General features: G+C 32.2%; 3 protein-coding genes across 3 annotated transcripts; 1 reads left to right on the forward strand and 2 right to left on the reverse strand.

Moving 5' to 3' along the window:
- The first annotated feature begins 856 nt into the window (after positions 1–856).
- On the forward strand, positions 857–3,475 carry LOC145595311 (myosin-binding protein 3-like). The gene is made up of 2 exons (XM_081651702.1): positions 857–1,636; positions 2,269–3,475. Exons 1-2 carry the CDS (start codon positions 1,009–1,011, stop codon positions 3,396–3,398), a joined length of 1,758 nt encoding a protein of 585 aa, XP_081507828.1. The 5' UTR covers positions 857–1,008; the 3' UTR covers positions 3,399–3,475.
- Positions 3,476–5,301: 1,826 nt separating this feature from the next.
- LOC145595249 (protein RSI-1-like) lies at positions 5,302–6,848 on the reverse strand. Its single transcript, XM_081651632.1, has 3 exons — positions 6,693–6,848; positions 6,527–6,551; positions 5,302–5,667 (listed from the first exon to the last, which is right to left on the reverse strand). Exons 1-3 carry the CDS (start codon positions 6,768–6,770, stop codon positions 5,486–5,488), a joined length of 285 nt encoding a protein of 94 aa, XP_081507758.1. The 5' UTR covers positions 6,771–6,848; the 3' UTR covers positions 5,302–5,485.
- A 4,641-nt stretch (positions 6,849–11,489) lies between these two features.
- On the reverse strand, positions 11,490–15,785 carry LOC145595250 (pre-mRNA-splicing factor SLU7-like). The gene is made up of 5 exons (XM_081651633.1): positions 15,648–15,785; positions 14,538–14,582; positions 13,777–13,940; positions 13,561–13,673; positions 11,490–13,107 (listed from the first exon to the last, which is right to left on the reverse strand). The coding sequence occupies exons 3-5, from the start codon at positions 13,813–13,815 to the stop codon at positions 11,835–11,837; spliced, it is 1,425 nt and encodes a 474-aa protein (XP_081507759.1). The 5' UTR covers positions 13,816–13,940; positions 14,538–14,582; positions 15,648–15,785; the 3' UTR covers positions 11,490–11,834.
- Positions 15,786–18,314: the final 2,529 nt, after the last annotated feature.

Genomic DNA, 18,314 nt, shown 5'->3' on the forward strand with positions numbered 1-18,314 from the left:
CGACATATACTACTACCTTCGTTATTTTTAAGTGTCCCACAGGATTATATTTTATAACATACTCTGCTTTTGTCGTCTATACTTACCGGTTTTTACTCACATAACTAAAATCTGAGGTGGATAGCAATGTCACTACTACACCATCTTAACCTCGATTACTAAACTACAACATGCTCAAAATTGGAGAATGGGACCATCATGAAATTAGTGGAGGACTATTGAAAATACTCTTAAGTGATGGCATCTTTGTCCATCATTACCGCAAAGAGCTCACTAATGTGTCTCACTTTAGTTTCCCTTTTCTCTATTTTCTATTCTTACTTTTCCTGGCAATCCCATGAGGCTGGGCCATAATTTACAGCTTTGTGTAAAAGTTTAATCTAATAAGGTCTCATCATTATTATGTACCCTCTTTTGGTAGCTCATTTTTTTTTCTTAAAAATTAATTGACATATCCTTTCTTAGTTTCTTTTCTATTCAAGAATCCAAAGTATGTTTCTGTGCATGATTTTACAAATCACTTCTTAGGATGCGGTTTATTTACCTGATTTTCCTTACCTAATTATCCTGATTTTATTAGACCTCGATATAACTTACCCGTTAATTTATATTTCGTGTGTATCAATTGTGTAACTCTTAAAAACTCATCTACACTTTTTTTTTTTTTAATTGAAATAAGGTGAATTATACATGAGTTTTATTAGAATATTATTTTATGGGAAGTTATAAGGTGTTAGGATATTGTTTCCTAATAGGCAAGATTGACTAGGCTGTCTCTTGTATAGTTATTGGATGATTAATACAATAATAGGGGAAGCCAATCTATTAAATCTTTAACATATTTTACATTTCCTAATTATCCAAGATATTCATTAACCCAAAAAGTTGGAAAATGTGATATTTACAGATCATCATTAAGGGACTGATTTAACTTCAATCTTTGATTTTCAGTCACAACAACCACTAATACATCAATTTTGGAGCAGAAGAGGGAGTGTAGCATTGTTCATGGCTTCAAACAAGTTAGCTGTCGCGCTATCCAGAAACAGTCGTAGAATTGTGTCTGTTCTAGTGTATTCATTTCTTGAATGGGTGCTAATTGTTTTCCTTCTTACAAACTCCTTTTTCTCATACATGATCAGAAAATTTGCCATTTACTTTGGCCTTAAACAACCCTGCATTTTGTGCTCTAGAGTTGATCACTTACTAGAGCCTGTGAAAACTACTGATACTTACAAAGATCTAGTTTGTGAGACTCATGCAACTGAGATATCAAATCTGAGTTACTGCTCGAAACATCAGAGATTCTCTGAATCACAGGAAATGTGCACCGAATGTTCTCCTGCTAAGACAACAAAGGATGTTCTTTCTGAGAAAATGTCAAGCTGTTCCTGTTGTGCAAAAACCTCGAAAAAAAATCTTCAACATTCTCGGTATATACCTTTCAGAGAAAGTTTAGTGATCGAAGAAATAGAAGAGGAGAAAAGTGAGGAGATTTGGTCCAAAGCTAATGATGATGGTAACCATAGTTGCTCAGAATGCGAACCTCAAATCCTTTCGGATGTTGGAAGCTTTTATCTCAGAGAAGCTGCGGAAGATGACAGTAATGAAGATGAAGAATTGGATGATCATGCAGGTAGCTACTTACCCTTTGTTAGTATATGATCATGTTATTCATACTAAAGCATTAAAGTCTATCACAGTAGAAAAAAAAAACCCTGCATTTTCTTTAAATCTTTTTTTTTTAAAAAAAAAAATAAAATAAAAATGAAGAGCTTTAGATCAGAAACTTGTTGAGTTAAAATAGTCTACATATGTATGAGTTGTGCTGAGCTGCGCGATTAGTTCAACTAATATCAGAAACTTGCTGAGTGAAAGTAGTCTGTCTCAGGCTCAAACTTCCTGGTTTTGCTTGGCCTACTTGAGCTTATAGATGACCTGATTAAATATCTCCAATTATTCTTCTTTTAAGACTTTGCTCTGAAACTTAGGCTACAATCTGGGTGTGATAGTAGTTGTTATATTAGCAGATAATCGTTATCTTCTCTCGAAATAGAATGTGATTTATCAATTAATTGCTAGTTTGCGTTTACTTGGTTCTTGAATATAGTGAAAAACCGAGTTATTAAGCAGCCAAAGCTTCTGATTGATAAGTAAAATTGACATTTTTTTTGGTAGTCGGGTGGAATTGTGGAAAGCAGATAGAAAACTCTAGAAAAGAAGATAAAATGATGTATATAGAGCACACTGACCATCTTTTGGTTTCAGCTGTCGAAAACATGTCCAAAGTGGAAAAGCCCCTTCATGGTATTCTTCTAGATGAGATGAAGAAGAGTGATCAGGACATCTTCAGTACAATCAAACAGCTCAGATCAGAACTTGAAGCAGAACAAAAAGCTAGAAACAAGCTGTATGCTGAACTAGAGGCGGAGCGAAATGCTGCTGCAATTGCTGCAAATCAGACAATGGCTATGATAACAAGGCTTCAAGAAGAGAAGGCTGCAATGCAAATGGAGGCACTACAATACCAAAGGGTGATGGAGGAGCAAGCTGAGTATGACCAAGACGCGCTGCAGCTGTTAAATGAGGTGGTGGCCAAGCGAGAAATAGAGAAGCAAGAGCTTGAGAAAGAACTGGATGTGTATAGAGAGAGGTTTTCTGATTATGATGCTAAAGAGAAGGCGATGCTGTTGATTCAGAAATGCAGTGGGAATTTCTCTTCTTCCTGCAGCATTGACAATGATAGTGATGTGCTATCTATTGATCTAAATCGCCACTATAACAAAGCTGAGGATGGTACATTCTCCAAAGAAATTTCTCTTGTTGACTGCTCAAAGGAATGGGGTGCAATTGAAAATTCACTGGATGAGCTAGAGGAAGAGAGAATGTCCATCATAAAACGGCTCAAGGAGTTGGAAGAGAAGCTTCGGAGCAGTGAAAAACAGGATGAAGCGATGTCTGAGGATGAAAAACAAACAGATCTTTTACTAGAAGAGCAGGACAAAAATGATTTAGACCCGAATCCAGAGTTCTGCAGCCAAGAAGTTAACTTGGTCTCTTCTTGTTTTTCTACCAGCATAATAAAGAGTGAAAATCATCCAAAAACAATGGCTTCTGTTGCTCGAAAGCTGCTTGATCTTGTAGGATCAGAAGATGATGAAATGGAAGACATGGCTTTAACTTTAACTGATAAAGTTGGAGTTGAAACTGAAAGCAAAAGGCTAGCAATTGAGAAAGAAATGGAGCATGTATATGGAAGGCTACAAGCACTGGAGGCAGATACGGAGTTTCTTAGGCACTGTATCGGCTCTGTGAACAAAGGAGATGAAGGACTTAGTCTACTTCGAGAAATATTGCAGCATCTTCGAGAGTTAAGAGATGCAGAAATTTGCATGTGAAGTATGTAGGTGCTCTTGTGTCAATGCTGCCTCCATCCTGAGTCCTTTCGACACTAATTTTCCTTTTATGGTTCGATTATGTCATTAAAAAATAGCTCCTTTTTGCCTTCAACATTGTTATATGTTTGGCAAGCCAAGCAATCATAGTTGTAGTAAACTTTTAGTTGGTTGAGCATCTTGAGATTAACCCTCAAAATAGTTTTTTTATCTATTAGTAGGAACAGAAGAGTAAAATTGAACTAAGCTCTACCTTCAAAAGCTATTTTCATTTAACTATTTTAAAAATACCATATAAACTAGGCCAAATTCTTATTTTCGCCTTACAAAAATGTAGCCGAGCTGGGCAGGATGAACTGTTAAATAAGCAATTAAGAATTTAAGATTCACTTCCAAATCAGTTTATGGCTTTATGCAGAACAAGAATACCAAGCACAGGTTTGTTAAGTAACCATATATTTTGACAAGGAATTCCTGAAGATCAACTGCTCAAGTAACTAACATCAAAGTGAACTAAATTTAAGACTACCAAAAAAAAAAAAAAAAATGACTGAACTATTTCTGATATCTTAATGGCGTTGATGCAGGAGCAAATCACAAAAGTTAGCATAAGGAAAACCCCAGCAGTCTAGGAACAATGTAAGCGTAAGGAAAACCTCAGCAGTCTAGGAACAAAGTAAGCGTAAGGAAAACCTCAGCAGTCTAGGAACAAAGTTAGCGTAAGAAAAACCTCAGCAGTCTAGGAACAAAGTTAGTGTAAGGAAAACCTTAGTGTAATATTTCTGAAATCTAGCACTAACGAACTAGTATTGTGCATTCTGTTAGCATGACCAACTCAGTATGATGCTACACTACTGTAATAATTTTGTGTCTGACTACTTTTCATCCAAAACTTTGGTCCACGTCTTAGAGCTTAAGGATTACGTTAGAATTTTTAAAACTATTATGATTGCTTAAACTCTTTGGATATTTGTGATCATAGGACCATTACTTATGCGATTAATTGGATTTGGACATTTGATGATATCTTACATTCGAGTTGCTCTGAAATTTTCATAACAAAATACCTTACTGAAATATCAAGATAAATTTTGATTTCATCGTAAACAAGTCAATTTTCATCTTTTTGCTATGAAAATTTTAAATAGACAAGAAAAGATAAGACAAGAACAAACTTGGTGGTCTATATTCTTGGAGAAATAGATCAAAAGTTTTGTTGACAAGAACCATAAACAAGCTATGGTATGTTCAATAACGTTATCTCTTACATGAAATTGAATCAACAATAAACGCGAAGTTTCTGATTGCAGATCTATATTTCTTTTTGCTATCATGAAGTTCAAAATACAAATCGTGGGAAAAATTCTCTACCAATATCGTCCCTTAAAAGAAAGTACTATGTTCGGAAGATGGTGTAGCTGTACTAATTAGTCGAAAAACATGGTAATAAATTTGAAAGATTACCCGGCAAACAAATTGAAGCTAGTAGAGCAACATAAACAGACCCACAAAATGATAATGTGTAGAAAGATATATGGTAACACTGCATCTAGTTCCATATAGTAAGAATGCTTACACTCTATGGATCAATATAAGACCATGAAATTGTTAATGCTATGTTAATTATAGATGGCTAATGTGCATAAGAGCTGCGTCTTAACTTGCGTCCTATCATTGTTGGAAAGTTTGGTTGATTATGTTGTATTCATAAATCTTATAACACCAACAAGTATCAAAATTCAAGTACTGTCTAAGGAATCGGATTAGTTTCTAACACGGCTAGAAGATTATATAATGTGAGATTGCTAATTAATTAAACCTTAATACGTACAAGAATTAACTTGTACGTGTTAGATATACAAAACGAACATATGATCGATGATAAAATGATAATAATTTATATATATATGCTTAAAATGTTCTTTCCTCATCAAACTAACCCAAATACTCAACACATTAACCCAGGGCATGAGTAAATGTGATAATACATAGTAGTACATAACATAAAAATAGTACGACCACGTACTAAACAATAATTATTTAAGTATAATTAATGCCTAATAAATATAGATTTGGGAAGTAATTGGAGATTAAGGGCACTTGGGGCCTCCTTGCTGGGTCTTCCAGTTGTTGTAACACGGGCAGGATTGCTTGTTGCCATATGTACCTTTTGGTACACACAGACATTTTGAGCAGCATTTGAGGCAGAAGAACATGCATGGCTTCCTGTGTGATGTTGCTGAGCATCTATAGTTGCATCTTGGTTGGCAATCTAGATCATATTAGTTCAAGTTAGATTCGGAGTTAAACAAATTAAAACATCAATGTTAATGCGGAGTAATTATTATCTCGTTGGTCTATCATTTACTCGATACTTTATTCTATCTTTAGCTAACTATTTTCCCTTATAATTATACTCCCTCCGTTTCATAATGTTAGTCCCATATAGAATCAATTACATAAAATAAGAAAACAAATATATTTGAAATCTAATATTAAAGTACAACATAATTCATAATTAGTTTACCTTATTTAACTTTTTTTATTTTTTATTAGGAAAGCACAAGTCATAATTGCATAATTTAAGGTAAAAATTTTCTTATTTAGAGTCATTTCATCAATCCACAATCAACTAATTCCAAAAAAATCAAGTTATAAATGAAATCTATTTCATATGGATAGATCTTTTTTAAAGACTCAAAATAGTATATGGGACTAACATTATGAAATGGAGGGAGTAATAATATTTTCACCAACTATGCCATTTCATTTATTTTTTTAACATTTTTTAAATTGCGTGGTGAGTAGGGGAAAAAACAACATAATTTAATGTTAATAACATTCATATTATTCTATTCTTTTGGACTCATTTTCAGTTCAATTTAGTTCCTCCTTAGTTTATTTTTTTATTTCGATCCAATTCAGCTAAACTTTAAAAACGTGGCCTTATAACTAATATGTACATTAATTTGACTCTCAATTTATATTATAGTATAGTTACTATAGTACCACTAAATGCAAGTTAGCTTTTTCTGTAGTTGTTATTTGAGGTGGATTGTTAAGTATCTACTACAATAAAGTGATAAACAAAACAGAGAAGTTCGTTGCCAAAAAAAAGTTTTATCATATACCTCCTGGATGAAGCCTGTTGTTCCCCTGTTTACAAAAAATAAAATTCAATATCAGCTACACAACCGACAAACAAGAAAACGCGACCATCCTAACTTCTCATTTACCTTCCTTTAAAAGATTAAATATAGTATAGTGTCATTATATCGACATTAGAAGATAGATTACCTCAATGACGCTCGAAAACGCGACCAACACTAGTAAAACAACGAGCACAATGCTGTAAATGTGACTACGTCTAGCCATATCCAAACTCTCTAAAAAAGTTAAGAAGATTTGAACAATGCAAATGTAGTAGAGAATGGAAATGGTAGTGACATGAACAAAATAAAGGGGTGTAACAAGAGTTTATATAGATGTAAGAAAGCGTTAGTTGAAAGTAAAAGGAGTATGATTTTGTGGGGGATAGTGTTATATGCTCAAGTGGGGAAGCAAGTCAAGCAACTAGCGGTGGTCTAGGCGTGATATATGGGAGATGTGATTAATTTGTTGAATAAAAAGTTTATAACGGTAAATCCGGCGTGTTAGTTGCATTTCTTTCGTAAAAGTTTGCACTTTTTTGTTTGGATTTTTTCTACTTTTGTCAATGTTGGATGTCATGTTAGTTCAACAGTTACTACTGTTTTAACTGTTTGCACCTCAATTTCTGTTGTTTTATTATCTCTTTTATCATGTGACTTGTGATTTATCACCGACGGTTTTTTGTTTTAAAGTTATGATTTTATGAACTTTCTCTGGTTTTGTTTAATTGTTAGGGTGTCAATTTGGGTCAACAATTTGATAGGCTGGGTTTATCAATTTTGGGTTAAAACGGGTTCAAATGATTGGCTGGTCTATTTGGGTCGGTTTTAGAAATTACCAAGTCGGTGTTTTTTTTTTTTGGGGGGGGGGGGGTTCTATATATTCAAGTCGACTCTTAATCGGGGTGCGTTGTAATCAATTGTGTTGAACTGGGACAATTTTAAAGCGGGTTTAGCCAGTTTAAAGAGGGGTTACAATTCAAATAATATCGGGTTAAAATTGGTTGGTTCGAATCATTATCGAGTCAGATTAATTGGATACCGGTGGGAACAAGTTAGGCATAAATAAGTTGTGTTTACAAATAATGAGTTGAAAAGGGTCGAGTAGAAATCAAAATAGGCTCTAAGCATGTTTGGTTAAGAATCAAGGAGCGAGTAAAAACGAGTCGGGTCAAAATCGAAACTTGGGTCCTATTAAGCTGAATATTGGGTTGCGGGTAGGAACAGATCTTCTTAAAATTGAGTCAAGACTTAAACAAGTTGGGTTAATTGGGTAATGGATTAGCACAAATCAAGTTGTAATTAGTTGGATCATAAACACGCTCAGTTTGTTAACTACAAAGGGATGTTTGGTTAGTTAACCTGGTGGAAAGTGTTCAGCGTTGTTAGGGGGTGTTTGGTTCAAGCATATTAGGTATAAGGTATGGGTTTGGAATGACCAAAACCCATACCTTGTGTTTGTTTCTTGAAATTTCATTTTTCAAACCCATACCTCAAACGCCCAAGGTATGGGTTTTTGAAACCCAAGGGGGGAGGTGGGTATGGCTCATAGCCTCATACCCATACCTTTAGGTTTAAAATCAAGAGGAAAACTATCATTCCTAGATAAAAACCAAACACATGAAATCAAGTATCAAGTTCCAACCCCATACCACCCAGGTTTCATTCTCATTCCAAACTCATACCATTGTTTGAACCAAACGTCCCCTTAGTTTCTTCAGTTCAAGAAGGTTTGTGGGCTTGTGTCCCTTAATTTTGTTCAGTTTATGGAAGCAATTTATTTTCTCTTTATGGCCTTTAGTATTTAGTTGTCGCTCTAGTCAGTGTTGTCTTTTGTATTACTACTAGTATATTAAGTGTTATGGATGGTAATTTGAGGAACTTAGGCCCCGTTCTTTAGAGGTGCTCTGCTCAAAGGAAATCTGCTCTATTTTCAAATAATAATAAATAATTCAACAATAATAATTAATATTCAATAATAATAATTAATATTGTATTGATGATAATAATTTATTATTTTGAATAATTATAATAATTATTAAAATTAAATATAATTTTAATAATTATTAATGTTAATAATAATTAATACTTATTAAGCATAATAATAATTATTAATAATAATTCAAACTATTAAGAATTAATATTTAATAGTATTATTAATTGATAATTTTCTAATAATTATAACAATTCTTTCAAATAAATAAGGGTTTTTCTACATGGTACCCCTGAGTTATTATGTTTTCTACATTGTACCCTTCTAAATTCTAAGTTCTACAAGGTGCCCTTGAGTTTTTGGGTTTTTCTACATGGTACCCTTGAGAGTTGTAAATTAAATGACTCTAACTTAATTTGACTCAATCTGATACCATCTAAATGATCTATTTACCACTTCTATATTTATATTAGATGGAGGAATCACCAATCTTCATTATTCGCTATTTAGTGGAACTTTTGTATGATTATTTAAGATGGAAGATAAGAATTTTTTTTTGGTCCTACTTTAACTAAAAGAGCTTGTTTTAGAGGGACTCAAGTTGTTAGTCCTTTTTTTTTTTTTGCAATAAACATGTTAGTTGTGTCTTCGATGGTGCTAAATAAGTCGTTTAGATGGTGTGGGTTTGAGTCAAATTAATTTAGAGCCATTTATTTTACTACTCAAGGGTACCATATAGAAAAATCCAAAAACTCAAGGGTTTAATGTAAAATAAACTAATATTTCAAGGTCACCTTGTAGAAATTTGAATTTAGGAGGGTACAAGGTAGAAAACTCAAAAACTCAAGGGTACCACGTAGAAAAACCCAATAAATAAATAAATAAATAAATAATAATAATAATAATAATAATAATAATAATAATAATAATAATAACAACAATTAATAACAATTCCTTTTATAAACATTTGATATCAGAATCACAATATGTAGAAACATTTTATGTGGGTATTGATTGTTAGTTCATAGAGTTGAATTAATTTTCAAATCTTTCCATACAATTTAAGAATTAAAAAAAAGAGGTTGTTTTCAAGTAGTACTTTGTATATTATTATTATTTCAGAGTTAAAAATATATGATTAAGACAAATTTATAAGTAAAATCATTATTACTCATTAATATTTTAAAATTTTTGTGAAATAATTATAATTAAATCGTTGTCTTTTATCTTTCTACTATTCACATATGTTAAATATGGTACACATATAATTATGTTTTCACTCACCTAAACCATATATGCACTTAATAATAATAATAGTAGTAGTAATAATAGTAATAGTAGTAGTACTACTACTACTAATAATAATAATAATAATAATAATAATAATAATAATAATAATAATAATAATAATAATAATAATAATAATAATAATAATTGTAATAATAACAATAATAAATAATAATAATAATAATAACAATAATAATAATAATAATAATAATAAAAATAATAATAATAACATTAACAATAATAGCATTAATAAATGTATTAACAATAATGTTGAAATCTGCTCTGCTCTGCTCTGCTCGGTTCGGCTCTGCTATGCTTATCCTGAAATCTACTCTGCTCTGCTGAAATTTAATCTGCTCTGCTCTACCCAGAAGCTCAAAAGAACAGGGCCTTAGGGGAGATTTGTGTTTTTCCTCAGGTTGAAGAGGAGGATTTCTCTTCTCGTAAATTAGATAAAATAGTTGGGAAACTGGATTTAGATATTCTAAAATATGCATGTTAGGAGTTTAAAAGATGAGAGTAATCAATTGTACAAGCAAAGTAATATTGTTTTAGCCATTGCAAAATACTCTTTGACACTCATCAAAATCTTATCTATTGTAATGAGAGGATAAATCTTTTTTCGATCCTTGTTGTGTTTTGTCAATTTGAACTTAAGTGCATGTTATGTTAAAGAGAGAAATTTTGAGAAGGTGGGTCAAATGTGTTCGGCGGTATTGTGTTATGAATTGATACCTCAAATGTGAAAGCTTTCTTTAGAAAAGCGGTAGCAGCTTCAAAGCTAAACAAATCCAACTTAGCTTTCATAGATCTTTCACAACCAATCAAAGATTGATTCCAATAACAAAGAGTTTCAACAAAAATTCAAGGAGGTGACCTTTAGATTGGGTTGTTCTTAGAGTTTTGTTGATAATGCACTTGTGGTTACATAGAGGATGAGAGATTTAGAAACTTGGTTTAGTTTGGGAAGGACGAAGAAAAAAGAAAGTTAGGAAAGAAGGGGAAAGGATAGAAGGAGATGATCATGAAAATGGTTGTGTTCATAGATGTTTTGGTGTAAAAGATGACACCAAAGTGGAAAAAATATTGTTGGCAAAAATTTCCGATCAAGATGAAAGGCCTAAAATTATTGATAATAATAATAATAATAATAATTCCGTTTTAAAGTCAACTTTAGGATTAAAAAAAATAATAAATAAATAAAAAATAAATAAAATCTTACATGGTCATGTTATCGGTTTTCAAACCAAAAACAAATTGATTCCTATTTGCATCTCACCCCGTTAATGTATGGGGAGGTTTTCAAGGGATGAACACTACTATACGAGTATTATTGTTCTTCTAGGAAGAATATTATTAGCATTCGAGGAGTACTTGACCCTTTAAAAAAAGATGGATTGAGTTGAGACTCAAGAAATTTCTACACTAATGAAGATTACTCATCCATTCTTATTATTCGATAAAATTTGACTTTTATTTATCAAAATGATGCTACTGTAACTTACAGAATTAGAAAGAAGAAAAATTTACAGTAGCAGTAATAATTAGATGCTAATTAATAGTAAATATTTTTATTGAATGGATGGTTTATTGCTTTAATAGTAAAAATTTATAAAATTTTTTACTGTATATTGCTTTAAATTTTTTTACTGTATGCTAATTAATAGTAAAAATTTATTGCTTTTAATTAACTGTAAAAAGCAATAAAAATGATGCTAATTATTAACTGCTACTGTAAATTTATAAAAGTCAAATAAGATTACTCATCCATTCAATAAAAATGATGCTACAGTAACTTACAGAATTAGAAAGAAGAAAAAATCATTCAGGCATTCAGCATTGAACCTGATTAATCTAAACTACTACAGATAACATTTCACTTTTCAAACCCACTACTAAAAGCTGAGTTCTGTAAAAGTATACTGACTAATTATTCTTCTAGCTTCATTCTCAGGAAAATTGAATACAACAGTACCAGCAACAGCTTATTCTGTTATTCATCTGTAGCATCATTATAATCTGGGTTGTTCTTCCGGATGACAAAGCCCTCTAATATGTGCGACATAGCCTTCACAGGAAGGCCTTGATAGGATCATCATGGTGGATCCTCTTCATTCTGAAAGCTTCCATCTCTTCTGGTGTCACATCGTTAACATATTTGGTATTAAACTTTCGTTTCCTTTCATTTTTCTCTTCTGTCTTCTTTGAATTTTCCTGTTTAATAGCTTCAGCAAGTTTCTTGTGATCCAGAACCAAATCCTCAGGCACCTCTGTACCCCAAGTAGCCAACCTTTTCTCCTCAATCAAGTCCGGTTTTTCTTCTGAAGTTTCTTTGAGAGTGATGTTAGCTTTCATCAGTTCTCCCGATGCTTCTGCAGCCTCAATCCCAGCGGCACCTGTACAATAGCTGTTTCGAATTGTCTGCTTGCAGCATTTGTATCCCCATTGGAAATCACTCCGGAACCATGATCCCCAAACAGTTGTGTGATTATTAGCATACACGTCTTCTTCATATTTACTCTTGGGAACGGGCATCTCCTGTCCCTTGATTATCCGGCCAGCTCGATCATATTCAACCTGTCTATCACTCTGACCAAGTAGAAGTTCCAGTGGAATCTGCTCTTCTGTTGCAGCATTGCCATACTTCTGCATTATGGTATCCTTCATCTGGTTTTTCAACTTCTCTTTATTGACCTTAAAGTTCTTGTGAAGCAACTCAGCTTCGGAAGGAGCTGCTTGCATATGCACATCCTGTCCCTTGTCAAATGCCTCAAAAGCGTGTAAATTGAGCTGCTTGAACTCCAAAGCTTGACCACTGAGTCGATTTTGATTATCACCAGCGTAAAATTTCTCATTAGGATCAGCATCAGGGAGAGGATCCTCACGCATGGACCGGGTTTTAGGATCATAGTAGGCCGAATCCACATCAAGGTTGAGTAAATATTTGGCTGTATCTTCTCGGATACGCAAGTTTCTTACAGTCCCAGTACTTCCTCCACCAGTTGTACGCACACGTTTTTTAACCTTTGCAAAATCCATTTGTTTACTCTCATCAACCTTGAAAGCATCTTCATCTCCCTCACCGGTATTTTTCTCCTGGAGCTTTTTCAACTGTTGTTCCTTGTTGTGTTTTTCTATTGCTTCCTCCATTATCTCAAATTTATGAACAACATAGACATAACTTGCAGAATCAAAACCATTATATCTGTCATGTTTGCCATCGTAATCCAGGTTAATTTCCTCAATGATCTCATCAGGTGCAATGTGTTTCCCTGTCCACTTTGCTCCAACTCTTCGAGGCCTGTCCGTGCAAGACTTTGCATCATGGGTACTAGCGCCACAACTACAGAAAACACGATAAACTTTAATAACATGTTCAACGTTTAAGACACCAATGAAGGTAATTACACGAGAAAAAGCTTTTCTAAGAAATAGAGTAGATATATACTTCAATTCCAAGAAATAGGTAGATACTATATACTACGTAGGAGTAATGAATTTTACAGATAAAGTAATTTTCTCAAGAAATAGTAAGTGTACTTGTCCCATATTTTAATCTGGACTATTTGAGATGGTCATCAAAAAGACAAAAACTATGAGAAAATTAAGTAGTTCACAGACATTGTATAAACATTGAATAATCAATTCAATTCCACTTAATCATCCTCATTAATTAATAATGCCAAGTTCCAAACAAACTGTTAAACACGCTTGAATAGATGAATTTCCTAGGGTTCAATGACAAATAATTAGGGAAAATATACAAACGCAAATAGTATTAACAGGTTAAACTTACTTGTGACAAGCCCCCTTCCGAAAGTTGTGAGCCTGGAAGCCCTTTTCGCCTCTGCGATACCACGACTTGGTAACATTTGATTCCGATTTCCACTTTCTTTGATGCTTCAAACTCTGAAAAACCAACCAATTTTAGTCCTTAAATCATGTAAACAACAACAACAACAATGAATTCGAAATTAAAAAGCATCAGATGATCAGAATAAATAAAACATACCGGTTTATTGGAATTGAGATACCAAGGAGCAGAAGACATGTAGTGTGGGATATGAGGATTAATTTCTTTTCCATCTTCATCAACCTCTGCTGGCACAAGCCCGGCTTTCCGAGCTTCCTCTAGCTCTAACTTCTTCCTATGATCCTCCCTAGACTTAAACGCCGCTGCAAATAGAATTACCATTGTTATTGTTGAGAGAGAAAAAGAGAGTTTTTTTATTATTATTTTTGACGGGAGAGTTTTTTTTATTTTCTGCAAAATTAATTTGGGCAATATTTATAGGCTACAAAAACTTTCCTAAACCTATAGGATATTAGATTACCATAAATAATCCATTCAAAAAATAAATTACCATGAATAATTATCTTTAAAAAATTACCATAAATAAAAAAATTTATCCAAATTAATCAAATCAATCATCAATCAACATAATCACTAGAATTATCTTTCCTAAAAGCTTTTCCCCTTTTCTAAATGCAATCAACTGTTAAATAGGAACTAAAATTGAACTATGAAACACTTAATAAAGAAAAGCCAATGAAATATCCACCCAATTTACACATTCTACAGTAAATAAAACCATGTCACAGATTTTTGAATCACACAAAGAGACCACCCCATGACTCATGTTCTTAATAATCTAAACTTGATTCCTATACTCCATACTTGTCTGAATATTATGATGGAGTTTGGCTTGCAATCCCAACATTCCTTATTCTCTTTACTGTTAATCATACCAAACATATGATGTAAATAATTACCTCAAGATAAAGATCAGCATATTGGCTACGTATGCCACCATCTCCCTGCATTGACAAGCATTACGCTTATATGTTAGGATAAAATGTAATTAGAGGACTGGAATTTGTGAATGCCAATCAATACCCCATGACAAAGGAGCATGTACCCTACATGCAAGAATGACTCAAAAGAAAGTAAACGTAAAGAACATTAAACAACATAGGCAGTGGCGGATCTAGAAATTTCAAAATGGGGTGCAAAATTAGATGTTGATTGATATTATTAATGTTTTCATAATGTGAATGTTTTTACTTGCTAGTTCTTATTATATCTACATACATCCTCGCTCTGTTCCTTTTGTAATAATAATATATTGATACGAAATCTAAAAAAAAAGCCTCAAATGACTATATTTTCATTTACGTATAAATCACAATTTGTGGTTATAAAAGATTGTATGAATAGTGTCATAAGTTCAAAGATTCAATTCGCCAACATTAACAAGAATGACTCGGGCTGGAAAGCATTTTTGGTTACTACAAATACGGAGTACTATATTTACATCAATTGGAACTCTTATATCTGTTCATGGATATTATAAAGTCAGTGACTAATATTAAGTATCCACATTTTGAAAACTAGCAAATTAGCAATAACCAGTTTCCCTAATCTTGGACCAAAAATTCTCTTCCGAATTCAATGTTTAACTTAACACGATCAAACATAAACATCCAAATAAATAATTCAACAACAAATCGGAGAATTTAGCTGATACCAGCTGCTGAAAAGGACTGAGAAGGTTCAAATTTCTCAAACAAATTAATAAAGATACTTTATTATGCAAATCACAAATTACAACTTTTTCAACTCAAATTAATATGATCAGCTTATAATTATAATCATACAGTAAAATTCATTTCCACAAAATAGAAATTAATTAATCAAAACAACACGACCAATTAAATTTGAAAATCACTATCCTGGATAATAATTCAACTAAAACTCCTGAAATCTCCAAATAAAAAAATAAAAAATAAAAAAAATCACATCCAAAGTAATCGAAAAAAACACGGCAAAAATCCATAAAACTGAAAAAAATCAACAATCAATTGAAATTATGGAAGACGTACCTAAAAAACCAAGGCCAATGCCAATGATGAGCAAAGCGACAGTATAAGAAACGCGAGTACCTCAAAGAAAGTGACGACAAGCCAACCCTATTCCCTAGAATTAGAATTTTAAGTGAAGATTGAGTGAGGACCGAGGAGAGAGAAAATAAAAGAAAGTCAACAAGATTTTGAGTAATCAGTGATTATTATTAATACTCTATCGGCTAAATTTTTTAGTCGTAAAATTATCATTTGATTTGTATTTTTCTTGGTCAACTTAATCAATGGCCCTTATTTACATAATATTAATCAACGGTGTAGATTTCGTTTTTATAATGGCTACAAAATTGTAGCCATTGCAAAACTAAAATTAGCTTCCCATATTTGAGTGAGGAGAGAGAAAATAAAAAAAAAAGTCAATGGATCATTAATAATTTGTTACATGGAAGTGATGTCAATAAAATTACTACAATACATATTACATTCAATACACAAACTTTTAAAAAAAATCGGTTGTACAATAATTATTGTACAACCATTATAAAGATAATCTAAAGTGATAAAAGTTACTCCTGAAATAAATAAAAGTTACCTCTGATAAGAATAAAAATTACCCAATACAAACAAAAATTATTTACGCTTTATTAGTAAAGAATCACATTTTAAATGATTAAAAATAAATTATTAGTGATTGAATGTAATTAAATTATCTTTATAAAACTTTTTTTAGTGTCTATTTATATAAAAATTGTATTATGTTTAAAGTTACCAAAAAAAGGGCAAAAATTTACCTTATATTGTTCGATGTACACTAATATTAGTGTAAACCAAATGTATACAAAAAATTTTTCCGTTTAATAATATATTACAAAATACGAGCAGATGAAGTGATATCAATAAAATTGAAAGCTAGAATTGGAGGTTTTTTTGGATTTACATCTTGTGGTAAGATAATTATCCAAACAATGAATGAAGAAATTTTGGTTGTTGATGTTCATGATAAAAATAATCCTCCAAACTTTGTGTCTTTAGTTGCCGTTAGCTTCCGTCAGAGCCTTGTTTCACCGATGCGTTAAACAAACGAGGATGTAGGAAATTAACTTATTGTCCTTGCTAATTTGTTTGATTTTCGTGTTTTTGGCTTTTACGTATCCTATTTCTCATCGATTGATTTTTGAAATTATGATTTTATTATGTAAGTATATTCTCTTATAAGTACACAAATTATAGGGTTTTTGTCAGAATTTTTTTAAAAATATACACACCGTAAATCAATCTACAATTTTAATCTGTTAAACGGGAGATGTTTCTTTTAAGGGTCAAACAATTTAAGATAACAATATCATTTTTTTTTTTTAAAATAATAAAATATCAACGTAATCTGTTAAGTAGTGGTTAAATCTAATTTTTAAAAATTTTTGTGGTGTTAAAATAATTTTTGTTCGTGGGCTTAAAATCACAAGCCTTTTTGTGGTGTTAAAAATCAAAATTCTTTTTTTTTTTTTTTTAATTATCTCTTAATGCATGTTAAAGAAGAAAACGATTAACGATGCTAATAAAGGAGTTCTCAAAAAGCTTAAAACACGTTAATATAATATGTGTGAAAATTAATTTATGGTAACATTTTCATACAATGAGTATCTAAAGTAGGTAGGGCCTGTCCTCTTCGGGTTAATTTTAGCTCAGTTCTGTTCAGCTCAGTTCAGTTAGTTCAGTCCCTAATTTCATTCCTTCTCTCACAAACAATTCATTCATCTCAGCTCAGTTCTGTTCAGTTCTATTCAGTTTAACTCATTTCAGTAAATGAGAACAAGCCCATAGATGGGAAAGAATGTCACAAAAAATAAAGTACAAATTTTCATATGTGATCAAGGTTGTTCGATAAGGGGCTACTTGGTCGATCAGGGGTTACTTAATCAGTCAGGGGTAACTAACTTGATCAGGGTCTTCGGTCGTTTAGGGTTGCTCGGTTAGTCAGGGATTACTCAGTCGTTCAGGGGTATTCGGCTGGTCAGGGTTGCTCGCTCAGGGATTACTCGGTCCTTTAAAGATACCCGATCAGCGTTTTGATGTATGTCAAGTTAAAAAAGCGATGTACCAAAAATAAAGGTCTCCATTATAAATCAACCAAAAAAATAAATAAATAAGTTACACTTAAAGAACTTTTTTTTCCTATAATCATTTTTTTCAATTAAAATAAATCTTATTTTTTGTCACAATTAGTTTTTATTTATAACACATCATATTGTCATATTGGTACTCCCTCCGTATTTAATAAGTGTTATAGTTTGACTTTTTTCATTATTTACTTAATGATTTTGACTTGATTAATTTACTACTATTAAATAAAAATCAAATGTTATTGTTGATAGCTTGCAATTTGTATGATTTTAGAGTGTTTTTGAGCCTTAGAATTGTAAGAAATCAATGCCTTAGTTCACTAATTACTCTATTTTTATGCATTTTTTTGTGTATCCTATGCTTCACGAGGTTGCTAGTGTTTTGGTGCATATTTAGGTATAAAGAAGGCACTTTGAAGCTTTTGGACAAATAAGAAAAGAAGTTGGATGCAAGAGGAGGAAATAAGGGAGCTATGGAACAATGAAAGAAACAGGGAAAAGAGTCCAAGAGTGAAATAAGAGTATTTGGAAGGGTTTTGGAAGAATTTTTGCACTAAGGTCAACTTCA

The sequence above is a fragment of the Chenopodium album genome, chromosome 19 (assembly GCF_948465745.1).
Source record: "Chenopodium album chromosome 19, dcCheAlbu1.1, whole genome shotgun sequence".
Classification (NCBI taxonomy): Eukaryota; Viridiplantae; Streptophyta; class Magnoliopsida; order Caryophyllales; family Amaranthaceae; genus Chenopodium; species Chenopodium album.